The sequence below is a fragment of the Perca flavescens genome, chromosome 13, assembly GCF_004354835.1.
Source record: "Perca flavescens isolate YP-PL-M2 chromosome 13, PFLA_1.0, whole genome shotgun sequence".
NCBI classification, from domain to species: Eukaryota; Metazoa; Chordata; class Actinopteri; order Perciformes; family Percidae; genus Perca; species Perca flavescens.
This window is the reverse complement of record NC_041343.1, coordinates 15,244,873-15,267,041: the sequence shown is the minus strand read 5'-3', so window position 1 is coordinate 15,267,041 and position 22,169 is coordinate 15,244,873. Positions and strand designations below refer to the sequence as shown.

Here is a 22,169-nt window from a genome sequence, read left to right as displayed (position 1 = left end):
CGCATCAGGCTCGGACACGCCCTCTGGCAGTTCCTTTTTAATTCTGACATCCCGACAAGTTGAAATATCACTATAGGTGAGTCACACCATTAACAATAATATCTGACAATTTATTCAGTAGCGCTGATCAGGCACACTAATTCAATGTAATGCTGTCACTGCTCCACAATAGCGCCAAGTGCTCCAGCTAACACAGCATTTCCTTCACGAGACCTCAACACCAAGCAATTGTTCGTTTTACCTTTTGTCCCGAAGTCCAGATGCGCCTGTTACTTCCACATTATCACTTGTTTAAAATCCATTTTCCTTTTTTGCCCCGTGTCCAAGGAGTAGTGTGAGCAAATCCAACGCAAACGTTTAACTTCTTGTAGTGGCTATTCCGTTTCAAAATTATAGCCACTGCCCCAGCAATAGAAGAGCGTTTTTTAACGCACCTTTGTTCCCAGTGTTGTGCCTGAACGCGTTAATTGAACGATAGTTCATGAACTCATTCATATTTTGGGGGAATGTGAACTGAACGTACTGTATTACTGCCTGATGAACATTAAAAACACACTGTAAAAAGGCCTTTATATGTAGAGGAAAAAACACCCAATCTGGCGCCACCAGTGTCACACTGCTGCATGCGTCATCAAAACAAAAAGCAGCATGGAGGCTTCGTATGATCATTTAAACGAGTTTTATGACACTGTCGGTGAGGATGGGAAAAATCTTACATTTTTGTGCAAACTTTGCTCTCTGGCTTTCAAAAAGAAAATCTGCACTTCAGTCACATCCACAGCAAACCTGAAACGGCACATTGAACTGATTTGGATATGAAGATGAAATCTGACGCATAGTTTCAATGTTAAAACTGATAAAATAATTGCTGTCTGTGGTTCTATATGGGCTGTGGCAATAATTTTGAAAAATAATAGCTCGTGCAACATATGGGAAAAAAAACTATGAACTAGTTAATTTTTGGAACTGTGAACTTAGTTCAAAATTTTGAAGTATGAACTGAACTAGTTCATTTTAAAATTTGTGAACTGAACTCTGAACTAGTTCATGTAGAAAGTGAACTTTCCCAACACTGTTTGTTCCTTTTGTTGTTGATCCAGACATGCGGTCGTTGTTTGAAATTAATAATAAACACAAATATCCTACCTAATAGAAATAAATCTTTATGATCCTACCAAAACGTTGTAGGTTAATGTTGCATGTGTGTGAATCAGGGAAAATAAACAATACTGATGGTTTCTTAAATGATATCAAATAAGATGAAACAGGATGATTAGATGTGGTTAAAAAACTGTTTGGTCTCAACTAAAGGTAGGACTTACAAAAAACCCTCCACCCGTGTTTCCAACTTCCCTTTATCAATTATACCACACCCACAATGACTATGGTGTGGCCGATTTGCCAGTCAGTGGCCTAGCTGTGGATCAAAACTATAACCAAAATATGGGAAGTCTTAAAATAATAACTATTGTTCTTTAAATATAAACAAACAGGTTTTTTGGCTCCTACAGCCATGTTTAGGAGAAATTGGTCTATACTGAGCACACTGATGGTAAACTGAGAGTTGGATTATGCTGCAGATGTGGGGTAGTGTATGTTTTAATTAGGGATGTCATGGTGTGGAAATGATCTCACAGGTTAATAAACTTGTGACAACACCTGAGTGTGTTACCGATTACACCATAAGATATTCGTGGATAACGCTCAATATCTGTAGAGAGCTTACTTTGATCTCTGGCCTCTCCAGTCAAGCTTTCACTGTCGGGCTGGGCTATTAACGCTGTGTAACACCAACTACCGCGGCAAGCCTAGTATTGATGCTTTCCACTGTGAACATCATCGGGATTCAATGTTCTTTTCAAAAGAGAAAACAACAAACCTTTCGAGCCAAGAGGGGTGTGGGTTTTTGAACATCTAGATTTTGGGTATCAATTTAGTAAAAATAGAAATGTTCTACTCACTTTATTGCTTTGTGTCAATCTCTTTATTTTTACCACTTCATTTCTCAGGCTTGCTATTCTGCGTGTGCACTCCCATGCGTTGGTCACCATTGATCTGCAGTGTTATGAAGAGGATAACATTGCACAACTAGACAATGTAGGTGATTAAAAAAAACAATACTTTCTAAAAGCCAAAACACACAGGACAAAATAGCTTTTGGATATGTGACAGAACTATAAGATGAGGACCAGTGTCCAACATTATTGACTGCACACGTTGTCTACTTGCCTTAGGTGCGCAAACATGCACTTTCCCATGGACAGGACATTTAGCAGTCCTAAGTACAACTGTGCCCCTAATTGCTGTGGATCACCATTAGAAACATGCAGAACACAGTGAAACAATATGGCTGCTGCATTGTTCACTGCCTATGTGTTTTGGCGTTGAGTGCCACCCATGTATCTCTATAAAGTATCCTACTAGTTGACAAAAATTGTTGTGCATTTAAGCTTTTATGGTGTTTCAGAATCAATTTGTTTCTCCACAGCTTTTAAATGCACTGGAAACGAAGCTAAAGGTTATCTTAAATGGCAATATTACAAGGATTAAAAGGTACGTATCTGGAGGTTCATGGCTTTGCTCATGTTGTAAAAAGGCAATCGCAGTAATATTGATTAATTGTATTGTTCACCATTCACCCCAAGGCTCCCAGCCCTCGTACGAGGAGCAGAAGTTGACCGATACTGGCCCACAGCTGACGGCAGACTGGTTGAGTATGACATGGACCAGATAGTGTACGAAGAAGATTCTGCATACCAAAACATAAAGATATTGCACTCCCAGCAGTATGGAAATGTCCTCATACTCGATAATGACTTAAGTAAGTGTATACAAAACTACGAACATGGTTTTTCATTTCGAGACACAAGATACAGTTTGGCTGCATAAGTTGATGATGAAATTTTTTTTTAAGTGCACTCTTAGTGTGTTAATTTACATAAAAGTGTTATGTAATGTACTAGATTAAACTTGCAACACTTTATTCAATGGTGATTATTGTATTTGTATTCATAAGAATTGATCAAGTATTTTTAGTGTGCAAGTAATTGATTTACCTTGCAGACCTAGCAGAGAGTGATTTGGCCTACACCCAAGCCATCATGGGTAGCGGAAGAGAGAATTATGCTGGAAAAGAGGTGCTGATATTAGGAGGAGGTGATGGAGGCATCCTTTCTGAGATGGTCAAACAAAAGCCAAAGATGATCACCATGTTGGATATATCCTTTGTGTTCTGTTTTGCTGCTGAAGCTTTTTTCTTCCCGTTTTGTGACTTTTTCATCCCAAAGGCAATGTAGTTTTTTCTGTGTTTTACTAAAAGGTATAATTGTACATTTGCACCTGATTGATCATTCCTTAACAAAGTGTTTACATTGACCAGAAGGTGATAGATGCTTGCAAAAAGTACATGAGAGGAACTTGCGGGAATATCCTCGACAACCTGAAGGGAGACTGCTACCAAGTGAGTGCTGAATGAATATTCATGTTACTTCCTGGTGCACTTGAATAACCGGTATCATGAAACTGGTTCATCAACTGGCTTTGTTAAAGGGGTCCTGTGTGGTTGTTGACAGCATTTCCTTCTATTGAGAAAATGTTTTACAAAGCAGATTCAGTATTTCAAATCCAGCACATCCATGTTTACTAGCTCGCAGTCTTCTTCCCTGTCTTTGCTGGCACATTGCAGCATTTCTTGGCCTGTAACCACCACCTGTTGATCAGTGTGACGCCACTGTTAGAACTGTGTATTGGGTCATACATGACTGTGCGTGCACTAGATAAACACAATGGCGACAGTCTGAGATTTTACTTCATTTAAAACGAGAGCAAAGTAATGTATTAAGCACATTTTCTAAATGAAAGAAACTTAAGAGGAAAGTAAGTGGATTCTCCTCGTCTCCTGCATTACAGATACTAGTAGAGGACTGTGTCCCTGTGCTGAAGAAGTATGTCCAGGAAGGAAAGACGTTTGATTACGTCATCAATGACCTGACTGCAATCCCAATATCCACGCAGCCAGAAGAAGGTTTTTGTATTTAATTTTTTATACTGTACAGTATTTATACATATACTGTATACTCTGTGGTGTTGCACAAATGCAGCTTGTTTTAACTTGTTTGAACCTGTCTGTTTTTTTGTAGACTCTACATGGGAGTTCCTGCGGCTAATCTTAGATCTGTCAATAAAAGTCCTGCATCCCTCGGGGAAATATTTTACACAGGTGAGTCTATATTTAGTAACTGCTGAGTATGTTTAGTGCAAACTGACAGTTGATGCTCCAATCTGTCCTTAACCATTTCTACTGAAAACGTTTGCATCCCTGACACTAATCTCTAAAACCCCAGTGGAACGGCATTTTCAGAGAAGCTTCCTTCATTTGATGTATTTCTTATTGGAACAGGATATCTGGGCAGGAAATATTACAAGGAGGGAACGGACAGTTAAACCAGTTGGTTATCAATCCAGGAGAGAATGGTCTTATTTGATGGGTTATGATTAAAATGAAAAATTAGATGGGATGAAATTGTTTTTAGATTTAAGCTTTGTGGTCAATATCTTAATATAAAAATTAGTTTCGCTACTGGTTACCAGGGTAATGCTGAGACCCTGACAGAGGCACTGAGTCTGTATGAGGAACAGCTGGGGAAGCTCTCGTGTCCGGTGGCATTCTCCAAAGAGGTGACATGTGTGCCCTCCTACTTGGAGCAGTATCCTTTTATCAGTTCTAAGTTTTTTTTTGGTTTGCATACATTCACAAGCAAAACAACGCTAAAATGTTTTATATTTTACTGTCAAATGACAGATAAAACTACAAAAATGAGACCCAAGTTGTGATGAACTAGAATTATCCTTTAAAATGATTTGTTCATACCAGAGGTGTCAAGTAACGAAGTACAAATACTTCGTTACCTTACTTAAGTAGACATTTTGGGTATCTATACTTTACTGGAGTAATTATTTTACAGCATACTTTTTACTTCTACTCCTTACATTTTCACGCAATTATCTGTACTTTCTACTCCCTACATTTTAAAAATAGCCTCGTTACTCATATTTCAGTTTGGCTTGTTTTCATTACAGCTCGTCCGTCATCGTTCAAAAAAACACACACACAAAAAACCCTATCCAAATCGCTCCATCCGGAGAGAGTGAATTTGATTGTGGTTGGATGAGAAGTATAAACATAGCTATTCCGACACCCTATTGGTTTGTACGCGATCCATAACACCTGTACAGACCCGGTGCTAATACGCCACCGGTGCCTTATCGACTGTTATCTACCGGACCGAATAGCAACACGGATTTCGGTGCCTTAGGTGCCTGCGCGATGCTCCGAAAACGGACGTTAGAGGGAACTGAACATCGCCGCACGGCACGCTAGTCAACACTACAGTTGGAAGCAGGTTAGTCTAGCGTTAGCTAGAAGATGGAGTAAACATGATAAAATGCTGACAGCTAAACTGTGTAAAAGTGTGTCTATATTTCACTGGAGAGGAGTCTGACACCAGACTGTAGCTGCCGTTGTCTGAAAAACACAGAATAGATGTAGCCTACGTGTCACCTTTTTCAGCCCTTCTGAGTTTGCAGGTATGATTTTAATATTCTGTAACATTATTATAGTCATATGATTTTGTCCCCGCGTTTTAGAGTTAAGCTGTTGTCCTTAATTGGCATTTCCCCCCTTTACATCAGGGGTCTTGAACGTTTTTTAATCCAAGGACCCCTTAATTTAAAGTGAGATGTAGCAGGGACCCCCAACATATTGTATGAAATTAAGTTGCATATTAAACTGGGCCTACAATAACTGTTAGGGTAACCTAAAGCCTTCTTACATACCTTTTTTCATAAGCTATTAAAATATTAATTGTTGGCATGATTTTATAAATCATATTTTAATGTTACATATGTGGCACAGTAAATCTAGGATTAACTGTATCTGTGGGCTGATATCTTAGGGACTACCTTACCTATAGGCCAGTAAGCCTATCATCAGTGGGAATTTATATTTGCTAATAATATGTTGGAATTATGTTAAGGCATTTTATTTATTTATTTTTTTAAAGACTCAAAAATGTACAATAATTTGGAGGCCCCCCTGCAATGACTCTGAGGACCCCCTGTTGAAGATCTTACTTTTATACTTTAAGTAGTTTTGAAACCAGTACTTTTACATTTTTTACTTAAGTAAAAAGCTTGAGTTGATACTTCAACTTCTACAAAAGTCTTTTCAAACCCCAGTATCTATACTTCTACTTTAGTAATGAATGTGAATACTTTTGACACCTCTGGTTCATACATGCCTGACTGTATGAACAATACTGTACATTTAACCAATCATTGTATTAGCTCCTGTGATACTATACCGAATCACTTTCAAAATCCTGCTAATAGTCTATAAAGCACTTAGTGCCCTATTTTAACAATCTGAAACGCAAGTATCAAACGTGAAATGCAAGTAGCTTTGTGGGTGGCTCTCGGGCGCTGTTGCTATTATGCCGGCGGGATAAATGAGTCTTGCACCAAACGCAAATCTAAAATGGGTTGGTCTGAAGTAGCTAGGTGTGGTTTGGGCGTAACGTGAAAATAAACAATCAGAGCGTCATCTCACATTCCTTTTAAGAGCAGGCGCGCTTGTTCCGTGGCGGATTGCTATTATGACGGCAGATTTGCCTGGCGCACTCCAGCGGGAGCTGTCCGGGATGCGGCAAAGTAATAAATGCCCGTCTTGGCCGGGTGGCGATGTTGCTGTGGCCTCTCGGGCGCATCTCCACAGTATGGAGAGGATTGCTGCAGCCATGGAGCGTGGGCCTCCAAACGCACCACCTGCTCCTGTTGTCCCCGTTCCTCCTCCCCCCTACTCCATCTCCGTCCACCCGCTCCACCAGGAGCACATCGAGTGCCCAATCCCACCGTAGTTCAACATCACGTCTCCTTAAGTCCTCTAATATTTCCTCATTTATGTCATCAACACATCCATGATTCATGGAAATGTTTTGTAAAACACAAGCCACAAAGAATGCTGCGACTTTTTGAGGACTGTACTGTAAAGTGCCTCCTGATTTATTAATGCCTAAAGTGCATTTTCAGTAATATTTTTCTTTTTCACGCTACATTATGGCCAAGCATGCGCCCCTAAAATAGCATCTGAATAACGCGCTACTGACTTTAGACTAGCGCTCACTTGCTGTGTTGATGATGCTTATACTGTATTCTTATTTCTGTTTTTGCTTTGTTTTTAATATTTATGCTTATATTTGTACATCTTGTTTTTTAATGAAAAGCACTTTGGGTTTACATGTAATGAAAGGTGCTACAGTGTATATAAATAAATTGCAATGTGCATGCTGTCATATTATGATGTGTACAGTCCTTAATTCTATTGTGTCAGATGGGTTTTCTACTCTGTATGGAAGAAGTAAAGACCCCCAGTCTTCTCTGCTTGAATCCTCAGCAGCTGGAATGTGAATGCTCCTCCCATTTCTGCTGTAGCCTTAAAGGTGTGTTCAGACTGAATGTGACATAAAAATTAGATGCAACACAAAGTTTGGATAAATGCATTTTTATGTGGGCTTTAAAATGTAAAGAGTTTAGAGGTTTATTGTCATATGCACAGTAAAGACAACTTACACATAAAGATGAAAAGCTTGCTTTGCCAGTCTTCCTTACAAAACAAATAATGAAAATATAATAAAGCTTAAACAAAAAAAAAAAAAACTATAAAAAGTTATAATAAATAGTTTGAAAAAGGGGCAGGATTTAAAAAAACGTACATGAATAAAATGTATAGAGGGCACTGTTCCACACACTCGTGACAGTCCATGCCTATTGTTGGTGAGCTACGGCTAACTCACTACAACTAACATCTGTAATCAGCAATTGGCTGTTTTTAGTTAATAGACATGGATTGCAAAACGCTCCAGCAGTCAAGTTACTGTGAATGAATTAAGATGAAATTGACTTTACATTCAGTCTGACCACATATTAGGGGTACAATGGCGGTTTTATCCCCTCTCTAATAACCCCATTCTACCCTAATCTTCCTCCTCCTTGTTTTAGTTTTTACCATTGTTTGCTACGTTTGTTGTATTTAGTTTGTTACTTAATTTGGATTGTCCATTTGCATGTACTCTGAAGGAACTGTTCAATGTTTAAACCGTGATTAGATACACTGATAATGTGGTGTAACTCATCTTACATCAACAGGTGTGTGTTCTCTTGTTTTTTTAGGTTTTCTAAGTTCTTCACTTTTGAGTAATGAGCTCATGTCGTGTGATAGGCCAATATATAGCCTTAGCATAGCTGAACGGAGTTGCTTTTAAGCGGTTTTTGTTACTGCCTCTTCAATGTGATTTGATTATTTCAGATTGTATCAACGCAATGTGACCATGCCCAGTGAGACTGAAGTGTTTAAGTCCAAATGTGTTTTAAAAGGGAAATGATTCCACCACTTTGCCACCTTTGTGCTTGTGCTGTTTTTATGTCCTGTTTTATTAGCACCTTTTGGTTTCTCCTGATATATTTTAAGTTTTTTTTAAGACTGTATTAGGTGCATGTAAAGGACAGTGAATGTAGCTTGCATATACAGTACACAGCACGTTTATTCGTGATCAACCCTGTGGGACTCGGTTACATTTATTTATTCAATATAATTTAACCAAATGCTGTTTGGTCACACTTGAGATACTTTCTTTGATCTCTTCAATAAAGTGTTTTGGGGGGAAATGTTGACTTTTGTTTTTATCCAAAAGAAATGGAATTGACGAATAATAATCAAGGACACCCTTGGAATATTTTAAGAAAAGCATGTCAATATGAACAGTGAACAGGAATACAATGTAGATACAGCCAATGATAAAGGTTTGTACAGTTGTGTTAATAATCTAGTTTGTTGCTCTAATTAGTTAAGCTGAATGTGGATGTAATTCCTTTTATTTAACACTTAGAAGTAATTTACATGAAGACATTTCATCAAAAGTGCTTTGGCAGCTAAGAAAACCTTACAAACGCTTAAATCTATAATAAAAAATGTAGATGTAAGATTTATTTGCAGCATATGGGAGTTTAAAGCTTTTTGGACCACTTTACTGTGCCATGGTGTCCCTTCTGTTTGAAAGTTATAATTATTTATTTTTTTTAAGTTGTTAAACTGACCTTGGACCAGTCGGTTGGCTTGTTCTGATATTGACTTGTTGATCATGGGTCAACATCACTGTATGCAACATACCATTGGAATATGAATTATTATATTGATACATCATTGAACAAATGGTAAAGGTTGTTTGAGTTCCTTTATATATTATATATCCTTAATATAATTAAGAAAAGTATGAATATAGGTAAATGTATAATCAAGTACCTTGTATAATGTATGACATGCAGATGGACGGTACATAAATTACTCTATTAACCTACATAAGTATTTCAAAATAAGGACCATTCAAAAGTCTAATGTCCTTTTTGGATCAGGCTTGTTGGGTTCTGTACTGCCTGTTGATCTCATTGAGGACCACATCCGTACGGGGGACTTCATCCGCTATGATTGATCTGTCTTCAAATGGGCTACCTGTAACACAGCACTATGGCGTTAATTCTATTTTACAGAAGCATTGTTAAATTGACCACTCAATTACATATAGTAAATCTGAAATAATGTTGAGCTATATTTGTAGGCCTATATATACTGTATAAATTATGGAAGAAAAAAATATCAGAAAATATGTCTGAAGTGCTCAGGAGTTGCTGTGCTCTGAAGTTCAAACAAATCATGAAGGTGCACTTCGGAAGGGAACACAATTAAGTAAAAAAATAAATAAATAAAAAAAGATGGGTCCAAGGCACTCTTCTCGCAAAAAGTTTAAAAGCCTTTAGGCTATTTAATATTGAAATTGTTAGTAAATAAAAAACAGAGCTGGGTAACAACCCACATGTAGGTTTGTGCTGCTAAGACTTTCTTTACCTACCAATGCCATTAATCTGCTCTGAAGAGTCATTGGCGAGGAAAGAGGAGCTGGAGAAATTGTTGGATTGGGCAGAATTTGAGGAATGATGAGATCTTAGTCTTGTCCCTGATGACTTCTTCACAGTCTTCTGTGTTGCAGTGCGGCTCCATTCTGTGAAAATAAATTTCAGAAGACAGAAGTTGAAGTGTTACATAATATTTATTTATTAATTACCATCATGTATCTAATGCACTTTAATTTTTTTTCTTTGAAGGAACAGATATCCATATTCAAAAGAATCAGAGACCAAATAGAGAATTACATGAGTGTGAAACATGTGACTGGTAGAGTTGTGAAATGTAAAGTGAACATCTTTCACCTGAGTTTTCTGCTAGTCTCATTCTGCCACAGCACAGGTAGGTCCTCCACTGCTTCCTCACATTTTCCTTCACCGCACAGTGGAACACAAATATAAAGAAACCTACAAGAGAAACGGCATTTCTATATTAAATGCATACTGCATACACAGTTTACCTAATCACTAATTTTACAGTCGGCTAAAGATGAAGTTTTGCAACAGACGATTTGTCTTTAGGGCTCTGTGAGATGTCAAAAGTTTGACTGAAAATGATCAAATCAAATTAGTTGACTTTACTAGAAATTTGCATGGAAACAAGGTGAAACTTAACAGGTCTAATTGTAACACAGAGCGGTAAGTTGATGCAGTAGACAAATCAAGTTTACATTAGTAGTCAGTCATTACTAAAAATCATTAGCAAACAAATATCTTTTTCTGGAGTCACGTTGTCTAAAATAGGCATGTTAAGTTAAACATGCAAAGAAAAATTACAAATAAAAGACCCAGGTTGTAATACAATAAAATAACAACTATTATCCATATTACTGCTGTGAAGCCCTGATGAGAAAAAATGAGCTCACCCAGGTTTTAATGGACCCACTATCACGTGAACACCCAGACCCAAATAAGTCAACTCACCTTGCAAGGAGTTAAAGATGGTAAAGAGGTACATGAATGGCAGGTTCACAGGCCCCCAGGCAAAAAAAGCAAAGCCCCAAGTGAGGCCCAGGAGCATTGTTATCCCCATAACGCTTCGCACATCCTGTAGCGTGTTGCGGTGCTGCAAATTTTGAGGGTTCTGTCTCTTTATCCGACACAGCTGGACCAACACCACGACGAACATGACAAGGTTAAACAGAAAAATGATGCAGAAATAGACCACCACTGCCACATAGAAAGCAATGTCATTTTTCAGCCAGCAGCTGTGGTAGAGGACATGGGATGGGAGAAAATCAAAGGGTTAGTTTCATGTTTTTGTGCAGGTTTTCTTTTTTCATGTGTCTTCGTATTTGTGGAATATCTTTTAGTTTGTGTAGAATAATGTGCATGTTACTGTGAAGGCATCTGTCAGAAGACTCACAAGTCATCACTAGAGCCATCGGCAAACTTTGCATAGGAGACGAGACCGTAGTTATTCTTGTCAATCGCAATGACAATAATGACCACAATCATCGGGACACCCCAGCCGACCAGCGAGAACTTCAGCATGTAGTGTGATATGTAGCTATTGAAGACTTTCACGATGGCCAGGTACATGTGGACAGCCTCAAGTCCCATCCAGGTGAAGGTAACCAGTAGGAAGTAGTGAAGAAACCAGGCAGTGGAGATGCAGAGGCCCACAGCGTCTGGGTAGAGAGCCAGCCATGCATCCACCAGGAAGACCAAGTTCAGCAGCAGCAGAGCCAGGCACAGCTGGATAAGGATTTTGGATGGAATGTCCTTCCGCAACTTCCTGCAGAGTTCCAACACAAAACATCTCAGTGGACTTTTCTCAATGAACAATACGTCTACTGTAAAAAGTGCTTTGTCTGTAAACAGTCGCTCAGGAAAAATGTTCACCATTGCATCACAAAATGATCTGCCATGAGACTGGACAGTGCATGCTACTTCAATGGTAATTACAAAATGTTGGATGTGTGTAAATTATCCATTACTCACTCAAAGGCCAAGTAGGTGAGGAGGGTGATAGACAGGAAGATGGCAGAGACTCCACAGCCAATATATGTGATAAAGGTAAGAATGTTGTCCTGTAGACGACTTGTTACAGGCTCCTTGGAAAGGTCCTGTAAGAAAAAGAAAAAAAGAGAAGTTACAGCAGAGTGTAAACGTTTTTACCAAACGAAAAGATGCATTAAAAAGATTAGAAAAAGTATCATCTTCTCACCAGCAGTATAGCAAAACTGGTCAAATGATTGCAGCCACAAATTGTCTCGCTGTCTGTGCGGTTTTGGACAAAACAGCCTGTTGGATTCCAACCACCTGATCCATCTGCCAGTAGAAAACACAGATAAACCATATTTTCCTCTTTGTTTATATTTACTCAATTCTGATAGACTTAGTTAGAAATCTTACCATTTAATGTAAAGTCCCAGAAAACACATGTAGCCCCAAAATTAGCCTGTAGTTTGGGAAAAGGCACAAGAGCTTGGATCAGCTTACAATTTCTAATTGTACATCATGATTTTTTTTCTTTATTGAGAATGACTGCTTACAGCATGTTTGTGGCCTATCCGTATTTACTCTTCATCTGCTCAAACGTTTGAAAATGTCCCATTTGTCCTTTCTTTGTTTTACCACATTTGTAGAAATAAGACATTTGTGTAGTTTAGTGTATTTATAGTCTATTTTACATAGATGTATTGCTTTCCCTCTTCAAACAGTCAAGCAAACATATTTTCCTTAAAAAACGATTGTTTTTTCAAACTGACTTACGGGAATGGGCTCTGTGTTCCTCAGGTGAACTATAACATTGTCCTGCAGTTTTGTGATTGACAGGTTGGCCACACTCGCTCCCAGGATGCCACTATTAAGTTTACGTTTTCCCAAAGATCTATCCTGCATGGCCATTTAGAGACAACACAAGAAACACAACTTGTCAGTTTGTAAACACGATGTGATAATATGTCATTTAAAATGTGGAACACTAAATTAGGGGTGTAAAACTAAAAACACAGATGATAAAAGTATTTCTGTATTGTAATTCAAATCCAAGTGTCTCAGAGTTCTGGGTCTCTTTTTCGCTTTGAATGGGACTTTTGTTATATAGACCTGGAACACTGTGCTCTTCTGGTAGAAATTGAACTGGACTCTGGAGGCCAGCCGCTGTTGCTCAGTAGTCAGGGTCTGTGTGAGAGAGGAGGGCAGCGTGATGGAGCCCTGAGGGATGGAGGGATCTGTTCTCACACTTCTTCTGAGCCTAGGATCCCCACGGACCTGCAACACACCCATGGGCCATAAACAGAAAGATGCAGGCCGAACAACTGGATTTTATCATCATAGACTTGTAAGATCACTTTTTTATTTGACATCAATCTGTCAGAGACCACTATTTGCAATAGCTAAATTGTAAAAGCTGCTCAACCCATTTCTTCTTGGTGCTGCACATGTACAAAAACAAGTGTAATCCAGGGATATACCCTTAGAAATCATATTAAAAAAGTCACGTCATTGTGATGAAAGGAAGTAGGTTAGGGGACCTAGTTAGTGAAAAATACCAACAGCCTTTCAACCTATACTGAGCTAACATGCAGTTGAGGGTATCCAGTGCAGGTATTTTGAGATATAAGATAATTGTTGAATTTTGAGGAATTGTTTAAAACTGCTGGAGCTGCTACTCCCGCGACCCGTTACCGGATAAGCGGACGAAGATGGATGGATGTTTAAAATTAAATTGATTACATTAATTGTTTAAAAACCATTCCCTATCATTTCTGTACCAATATATGTGCAGGTTATATACTATTTCTAATCATTGCCAAGTGCAGCAGGACATTTGGGCCAAAGGCACTTTTGCACAGCAGACAATTTGACCTGTCATAACAGGAAAAACGCACATGGAACAAATAACAATAACAAGGCGATGCCAGCAAAATACCAGGGCCCTGGAACTAGTACACGGAAATGGAAAGCAGCCATAAAACCATCATTCATGTCATTAGTTACACATGTGCTTTTCGTGCTGTGATATGTCAGCGTTTCTGTTTGCATTGGAGCTATCTCCACAGAGCTGCGGAAGAAGGTCTGGCTAATCCACACAAAACTCAGGGATAGGAGAAAAATGTGCTCTGGTTAATGGCATTTCTTTAAACCAATCACAATCGTCTTGGACGGCGCTAAGCATATTAGCCTCAGGAAGGAACTTGTTTTGGTGGAACGTGCACGCAGGAATTAAAATGGCTGTAGAGGAGTTGAAGTATTAAGTAGCATAAAATTAAAATAATGAAGTATTAAATACTCTTAAGTTGTACTTACGTTAAGTACCTGACTAAATACACTTATTAACTTTTCACCACTGTTAACTATGTAGCATTTGATGTCCACCTGAAATTTAATTTCACTAATTTCAGTTCTCTGAAAGCTCTCACTCAAAAAACTTGAATCACCAACATCTGCAGTAAAATAGTAGGCCTACCCTACAGGGACATCTAAACAGCATCACAACTGTTGTGATGTATAACATATACAATCCTTTATACAGATATAATAAACTGACTTATGTATGCCATACCTGTACATTATTGGGGTCTGAGATGGAGAAAATTGTTTCCTGAAAGTTGCTGCCATTTGCTGGTTTCACAGACAGAGCCACATCTGGGGACAAGAGGGTATTAGCCTGTCCATTAAGGACCAGCTTCAACCCCACTGTGTCAACAATCCCTATAATCCTGATGAAAGAGGAAATGAATTGGTATTTTGCAAAATATGAATAATTAGAGGCAATTCAGTTACACCAGTGGTTCCGAAGCCCTAGGGCACGGAAAGGAACTAAGCCTTGGAACAGTTTCTACCGGTCCACGAGGAAGCGATATGATTCCGTATTAAAAAAAAAAAGCTGAATAATTATGTGGTAATTAAATTAAAATTGGTGCTGTCTGTGCTGCCTTTTTCATCATCACAACATGTACGTTGTTAGTGCTCAAAAAAAGTCCATTATCACAACATTTTGAGATTACATGCTTGTGAGCTCACAAACAGACTAATGGAACACCCCCTTTATGTGTCAGTTTGTGTAGTAATAGGGTGTGGAGAACAATTAGGCTCCAAGTTGGACAGCCTGCAACAAAATTGCTTAACAGTACACAATGTGTTATAGAGAACGTCAAATAAAGTAATCTGTAACCTGTTGGAGGAGTTTGACAGCACCCCAGGAGAAGCACCCAGCAGATTGCTGACGACGTGGATGGAAGTGTTCCCCAGTGCCAGACTGACGGTTGGGCCTGACAAAAGTTGCTCCAGTCGAGACACCAGCTGATTCACCTGGCTGGAGTTCAGCTCAGACACGTTTCTGGTCAGCTCAAGCAGTGCGTTGGCTTGGCTTTCAGCTGTAGTCAACACAATTTAAAGGGGACAGTATAATGATGCTATAATGATGTAAATGTTGCAACAGAGTTGTACACAGTGCTGAGGAGATAACAAACCTGTGGCCGTGACATTAGCAGCAGTGGTGGTGGCATTCAGGGCTTGAGCTGTTGTGTTCAGCGGGGATGAAGTTACATTTACAGACGAGGTGGTGGTGTTTGGTTGTGCTGTTGTCACATTTGGGCTGGGTGTAGTAAACACCCCCTGAACACACTGCTCTTCCAGCTGCAAAACCAAATTGGTTCCATTTTGACTATAAAGAAAAAGAACAAATTAATATCTTGGGTGAAAGTATTTGTAGAATTTTCATCAGGTATTAAATATTGATCAACTACAATACAAACAGCCCGGAAGGATTTAGTTAAGTTAGTGCAGAAGATAAGGTGGTAAGAAGATCATACAAACCAAGTGTAGTTGTAAGATGCTTCTATTGTACAAACGGTAGCAGGCTGTAGGCTGTTATACCACACAAACTCAGTTTTTTCAGAGTTTAGTGGATTGTCGCTGACTTTTGAATTTCCACAAATTGCTGTGTGACAAATTAAACATAAAATGAGGAGTTTTAAAGCACACACCTGCAGTTACTTTCTTGACTGTACGAATTGATATTGAATTGAGTTGATTCCCTGTAGTTGATATACACACCTACTCTGGTCACTGTTCCATCATAACTGATTCCTTTCTCAGACTGAAGCACATGAATCATGGCTGCTGACACGTTACAGATAGGAACCTCGTGGCCAAAGCCTAAAATGACTTTGCAGCTTTGAAGACTAGAATTAAAAAATCAGAAGTGCACACATTTAAATCACTGTTCAAATGTATGAGTGCATAGAAATGTTCTTGCAGAACTACTAATAGGATTAGACTCACCTTGTTGCTGTGCCTCCACAATCCACATTGAAACCCTGAGTAGAGATTTCCATTTTAGTCTAACTATCTCAAGTGATTATATTAAAGTAACATATTAAAATACATTTTATATGCTTTGAATACAGTATGTACTTCTGGGCATTAAAAGATAAGAACATTTTTCCAAATGCTGTTTGGGCTTGAAATATGCACAAAGTGTCAATTTAGTGCCAAATGTATTTAATGAACAAACTACTCAAACAGTGTCACAAATAGAGAAAATGTGTAATAAAGTTGCTCTTAATGCATTTTTGTGACAGGTGGCCAATTCTCTTAATGAAATGCATGACTCAAAAACAATATATTTCACTTCATGTTTCAGTTGGATAATTATTAAGTCAAGTCAATCATAAGCTACAGTAAAAGATAGATTTTGTTTAAAGCAAATCAAAAAGCAAATTAATGAATCCCTTGTTGTTGTTGTTGATGATGATAAAAGATGACAATTTGGTGGCTGATTACCTTGTATTCAGATGCAATGATAGACAATGGACAGGAAACACTGCAAAGGAACAATAAAATTAAATTTTTAATTTGATTTAAGGGTATTTATTCACGTGAAATTTAATCTGTACATGCTTGAAGAATGGCAAAACTCACCCTCCACTTGAAGGACATGCTGGTTGTTTAGAAATCTGTAAAGATCCAAGATATTATAGCTTGATGCTACATTCATTATTTGATGCAAAATGGATAATTAAAGACAAATACTAAAACACAGACTTACATATGCATGCATGTTCTATTTGTGCCTGTAAACTTACCACGGATGAGATATATGAAATGTTAATATTGGAATCTTGTATTGAAATTTGAAAAGTGTAGTATGCATCTGAAAAAAAAACCAATATTAACTTGTAAAAACCTTTCAGACTGTATCTATTTAGGATAATAATCTGGTGGTTTTGTTAGGTGCTAAAACACTCACCAGGCATACGGCAATAAGCAGAGCAGCTGCAGGTGTTGTTCTCCGTGTCTGAAACAAAGTCAAAGCATGTTGTAGGTTGGTTTTGCAGGACTAGTCTATTACTTGGCCGGGCGCAGTGACTTGCTTGGACTTCATGTAACGTTTACTTAATAATGTCGCAATGTCTACTTTGACATTGTGGGTTAATGTACATAGATAATTGACAAGGGGTTGATACCTTTACTTTCTGTGGTTGGAAACTTTGAAGATGTTTGAGGAAAATGTTCAGAACTCACCTGCACCACAGTGAGTTGAGTTGGGTTGAGGCATCACATATGCAGTCCCCGACTCTTCACTGTTGAAAGATAGCCACAATTGATTAACAAAAATGAGTGTAGCACCCAACAACCTCATAAAATGTTACAAAAATGCAGAGGCAATTCTACAATACATGATCATACTTTATTTACCCTAAAGATCAATTCATAAATATTGCTTTAGAAAACATTGCTTTTCAAAATATAAAGTAATGTGTTAAATTGTTTTTGAATTTTATTTTAATAAATATGTTGGGTGGTTACAAATGGAGAAAAAAACAAACGTGAATAACAAACATCTTACCATGATGCACCGGCTTGACCAGTATAAATGCAATTGTTTTGCTCTTGCATAGTGTTATTGCACTGATTTTGTAGTGGATCTGTTCAATGACACAAAGGGTTGATTGCATTATGGAAACTTATTAGGTAGGTAATTATGAATTAGAATTTAAGATTATGTAACACTCACTCGTTTGATTTGCCCTTTTTCCCACCACATGGATGTCAGAAGATTTTTTACTTGCCGCACAGAGTGTACTCAGGATACAACATGATGGGACGCTCTGCTTCAGCTGTAGCCTCACAGAACAGCTGATGTTTCTGAAGTATAAGGTCAGTGTTAACAACAAATAAATTCTAGTTTTAGTCATTTGAAAATGGTTGATTTCACTTACATTGTTGCAGTCGTTGGGGTGCATGAAACGTTAATTCCCTAAAACATAAAAATCAATCTTGATTCACGTGATCCTTCTATTCACACACTGTGACCCACAGATACATTTTTTAAATGTTAACTTACTTGAAATAGGCCAGTTGATATGTCAATACTGACTACACTGAAAAAAAGACTAATGAAAAACAAAGAATTAATATCATGTTTCCTCTTACAAATCAAAGTTGAATTCATGTTCTTGCTTAATTTACAGTACACCCAGAGACTGTGTTGCTACAGGTTCAATTGTGGGAAACTGGGGATCAATAAAAGGTTGATCTTATCTTTGTCTTATCTTGGTATGGGATTTTGGGAAACTGTGAGTAAAATGCACAACTGTAATAATGCAATTTGGAGTTTACTTTGATTAGGAGTTAACTATTAAAACAGCACATTACAACAACAAAACAGAAAAGATCCTGCAATGAGTTTTTTTGCTCAATCTCTTCCTATCCACAGTGTAAAAAAAATAAGCATTTCTGTACTAAATTATGAGTAACTTCAACAAAAAAACTTTCTCTGGTGAAATACCCATAGTGGTCTTTACAGTCAAAATGGAGCTTCATCCATTCATTCGTTCTTTGGTTCATTTAATGAGAAATTGTTGAACTGATACCTGGTATTTGTCACACTGTCCCCAATTTGACGAGCTATCCTCTTTAACCTTGCTGTGCTCTGTAACGTTGTGGTTGCTGCAGTTGTAGTTTTCTTGTTGCTCTGTAACGTTGGGGTTGCTTCAACTGTAGTTGTGTTGTTGCTCTGTGACTTTGGGGTTGCTTCAACTGTAGTTTTGTTGTTGCTCTGTGACGTTGGGGTTGCTTCAGCTGTAGTTTTGTTGTTGATCTGTAACGTTGGGGAAGCTGAAACTGTAGTTGTGTTGTTGCTCTGTGACTTTGTGGTTGTTGAAGCTGTAGTTGTGTTGTTGCTCTGTGACGTTGTGGTTGCTGAAGCTGTAGTTGTGTTGTTGCTCTGTGACGTTGGGGTTGCTGAATCTGTAGTTGTGTTGTTACCCTGTGATGTTGGGGTTGCTGAAGCTGTAGTTGTGTTGTTGCTCTGTGATGTTGGGGTTGCTGAATCTGTAGTTGTGTTGTTGCTCTGTGACGTTGGGGTTGCTGAATCTGTAGTTGTGTTGTTGCTCTGTGACGTTGGGGTTGCTGAATCTGTAGTTGTGTTGTTGCTCTGTGACGTTGTGGTTGCTGAAGCTGTAGTTGTGTTGTTACTCTGTGATGTTGGGGTTGCTGAAGCTGTAGTTGTGTTGTTGCTCTGTAACGTTGTGGTTGCTGCAGCTGTAGTTGTGTTGTTGCTCTCTAACGTTGTGGTTGCTGCAGCTGTGTTGTTGCTCTGTAATGTTGTTGTTGCTGAAGCTGTAGTTGTGTTGTTGATCTGTAACATTGTTGTTGCTGTCATCATGAGTGTCGTCTCATTTGAAGTGCTTGCAGATGTAGTTTGTGGAGAGGTAGGCGTGGCAGTTGTTCCTTGGTTTGAAGACACGCAGCTCTGCAAATTGTTTTGGAACACCTGATTCAGCTGAGAAAAGGAACATGAGACTCATATTTATTCACAGGATAAAAACATCATATAGTATTTTAATTAGCAACTAGTCCATAACCAGTTTTCCTACATACCCAGGCAATGATTTCTGATTCATTCTTTTGTCCACTGACATCCACGGTGACATCAACTAAGAAGTATACTGTTGTAAGAAAGAAAGACAGAATGTTGATGAGACACATTTTGAAAATGGTCAAAATCAATGCAGCAGAAATGGAGATATCCTGAGATAATACAGATGATATTATCTGTGTCCCAGAACTACAGAGTAGGGGTGGGAATCGCCAGAAGCCCCACAATATGATATTATCACAATACTTATGTCATGAAACAATATTATTGCGATATTGTGCAATATATTGCAATTTATTATTTTTTCCAACTTCAAATTTTGTCCCCAAAGAAAAACTTTTTCAACATCTGTTTTATCTAAAAATATAAATTTCTCTGTTTGTTCATCTCACTTCACTTTTATTCAAAAAAGCAATTGATTTTGTTATTCTAGTACCAAAGAGTTAAATTTGCATGTGCTATTTATATAATAAAAGATCAATACTTGCCGTCCGTGTATAGATACAGAATTGCCACGGAAAATATCGCAATAGTATTCTGTAATGACTACCAACAAATCCTCCAAATCATACAACGATAAAGATCGTTTATTCTTACCCTCTAATATGACCCACAGGAACATTTCATAAATTAGCTCATCTAGCGGCCCACAGACCCATGGGCAAAATAACTACTTTGTTATGTTTAGAAAAAAATCAAGGTTCGGGTTAAAATGATGGATGTATTATATTAAATGGATACCAGATCCCAAAATGGCATTGATTTGCCAAAAAAGGTTCTAAGCTTCCAGTTTTACTTCTGTCAAATGCGGTCCACTGAATATGCGCAGTAGTGTTTCTCCAGCTGGACCCGCCAACGAGTTCCTGCTCGGCCCATAGACTTTACATTGTGGTGACCTCAAAGGTTTTTAAATCACCTTTCTTGGCTAGAGGGAAGTTTTTCAAATTTAAAAAGTTCATTGATTAAAATTGATTCAGAATACATAGAGTCATAACCGACCTTGTTTGCAGTATGAGGTGTTCTGGCAGCAGTTTTACAGACGTAAAGAGGGAGATTTTTTGTTGAAATACTGCGAGTGGCCACTTGAAAAAATTGGCTGCAAGGCTGAGTGCTTTTCCTGGGGGCTGTTTTAAATCTGTTACGTTACGCAGAACGTGACATAGTTCCATTTATCTTCGTCGCCTTACTTCCTGCTTTGCTCCCATAATAATTACTACAGCCACTAAAGGGTGTCGCCACTATAAACATTAATATGAGTCATAATTGCTGCTTGAACAAACAACTTATTGGGGCATTTTCCAGGAGAGGACATTCTCAATTATAGTTGGTTTCACAGGCTGATTTGTCTTCTCCATAATTAGTAAACTGATCTTTAACGGACAATTTCACTTATGTTGAAAATGTTCATCAGTATTGTATTAAGGAGTTCCTTTTTAATGTTAAAAGTAAAACTGTTTTTCAAGGAGCAGCAGCAGTGTGAGAAGGACAGTTGTGGTTTGTCAGAGGCTGATATGACTGTGATTGGGATGATTCTAGTTATGCAAAATAATAAGTACATGTTTTCATAGGCTACTTTACCTTGGTACAATTGAGTTATATTTTCACTTTCAATACTTCCATTTTAGGCGTTACTTTTTCTGAGGCAAATATTGTCTTACTCCACTATATCAGACAGCTATAGTTAGTTACTTTGCGATTCAAATTTTAAATCAGAATCAAATCATCTTAAAACATTTGATGCATCATAGATTAAACTACACAACAGTGAATGAAGTAGTTAAAACTAGCTCCACCTCAATCAACTACAAAATTAAATGATGGTTGAGTAATGCATTCCAAATAAAGAACTATTCCTTTTTCTGAATACTTCTTCTCTGCTGTATGTGACATATTTTGTGTCTTCATTGGATGACAGATGGTTGGAGTTGGTTTTCATTTCCCACCAGAGACACATTATAACAGGGTGAGACTAGCAGCAGCAGTGTGGGGATAAAAAAAAATAAGGTTTTGAAGGACAGTTGCGTTTCTGATTACTACTGATATGGCAGTGAGTATGGTGATTCAGTCGGTGTACCTGAAGTCTGTGCATTTGTTGTAGCAAGAGGGGAAGGAGCAGCAGAGGTCCCATTACAGGAAGGCTGACCTGTTGGAGGAAAACAAAGAATAATTATTTTCGGCACAGAATTAATGACGGCGGTTATTATTGTGACCAGTGTTTTGGAATAACGCCGTTAAAAAGAACGGCGTTATTTTTTCAGTAACGGGGTAATCTAACTAATTACTTTTCCTGTCGTTACAACGCCGTTAACGTTAATGGACG

The 22,169-nt window shown here is 38.2% G+C and overlaps 2 protein-coding genes across 5 annotated transcripts in view; one reads left to right on the top strand and one right to left on the bottom strand.

The window, feature by feature from the left end:
- sms (spermine synthase) overlaps positions 1-8,725 on the top strand; it is an 18,789-nt gene extending 10,064 nt beyond the window's left edge. The window contains exons 3-11 of the mRNA XM_028595035.1: positions 2,010-2,097; positions 2,489-2,553; positions 2,646-2,821; positions 3,064-3,218; positions 3,371-3,460; positions 3,910-4,024; positions 4,140-4,219; positions 4,591-4,706; positions 7,388-8,725. Of these exons, the coding sequence (XP_028450836.1) occupies positions 2,010-2,097; positions 2,489-2,553; positions 2,646-2,821; positions 3,064-3,218; positions 3,371-3,460; positions 3,910-4,024; positions 4,140-4,219; positions 4,591-4,706; positions 7,388-7,418 (916 nt within the window). The 3' untranslated portion in view covers positions 7,419-8,725. The remainder of the gene's footprint in view (positions 1-2,009; positions 2,098-2,488; positions 2,554-2,645; positions 2,822-3,063; positions 3,219-3,370; positions 3,461-3,909; positions 4,025-4,139; positions 4,220-4,590; positions 4,707-7,387) is intronic.
- On the bottom strand, positions 7,719-22,169 carry LOC114566511 (adhesion G-protein coupled receptor G2). Of its 4 annotated transcripts, XM_028595031.1 has the most exons (29): positions 22,132-22,169; positions 21,924-21,992; positions 19,852-19,919; positions 18,843-19,753; positions 18,314-18,362; positions 18,189-18,226; positions 17,984-18,114; positions 17,816-17,894; positions 17,491-17,549; positions 17,216-17,263; positions 17,052-17,119; positions 16,888-16,922; positions 16,750-16,789; positions 16,249-16,283; positions 16,021-16,148; positions 15,781-15,904; positions 15,435-15,628; positions 15,137-15,338; positions 14,525-14,681; positions 13,066-13,230; positions 12,730-12,852; positions 12,370-12,415; positions 12,182-12,285; positions 11,956-12,080; positions 11,378-11,749; positions 10,936-11,219; positions 10,318-10,419; positions 9,960-10,109; positions 7,719-9,562 (listed from the first exon to the last, which is right to left on the bottom strand). In XM_028595031.1, the coding sequence occupies exons 4-29, from the start codon at positions 19,634-19,636 to the stop codon at positions 9,462-9,464; spliced, it is 3,753 nt and encodes a 1,250-aa protein (XP_028450832.1). In that variant the 5' UTR covers positions 19,637-19,753; positions 19,852-19,919; positions 21,924-21,992; positions 22,132-22,169; the 3' UTR covers positions 7,719-9,461. The 4 variants fall into 4 exon arrangements, with proteins under 4 accessions (XP_028450832.1, XP_028450833.1, XP_028450834.1 ...); XM_028595032.1 differs by having other exon boundaries at positions 21,924-22,162; XM_028595033.1 differs by lacking the exons at positions 21,924-21,992; positions 22,132-22,169 and adding an exon at positions 20,849-20,932.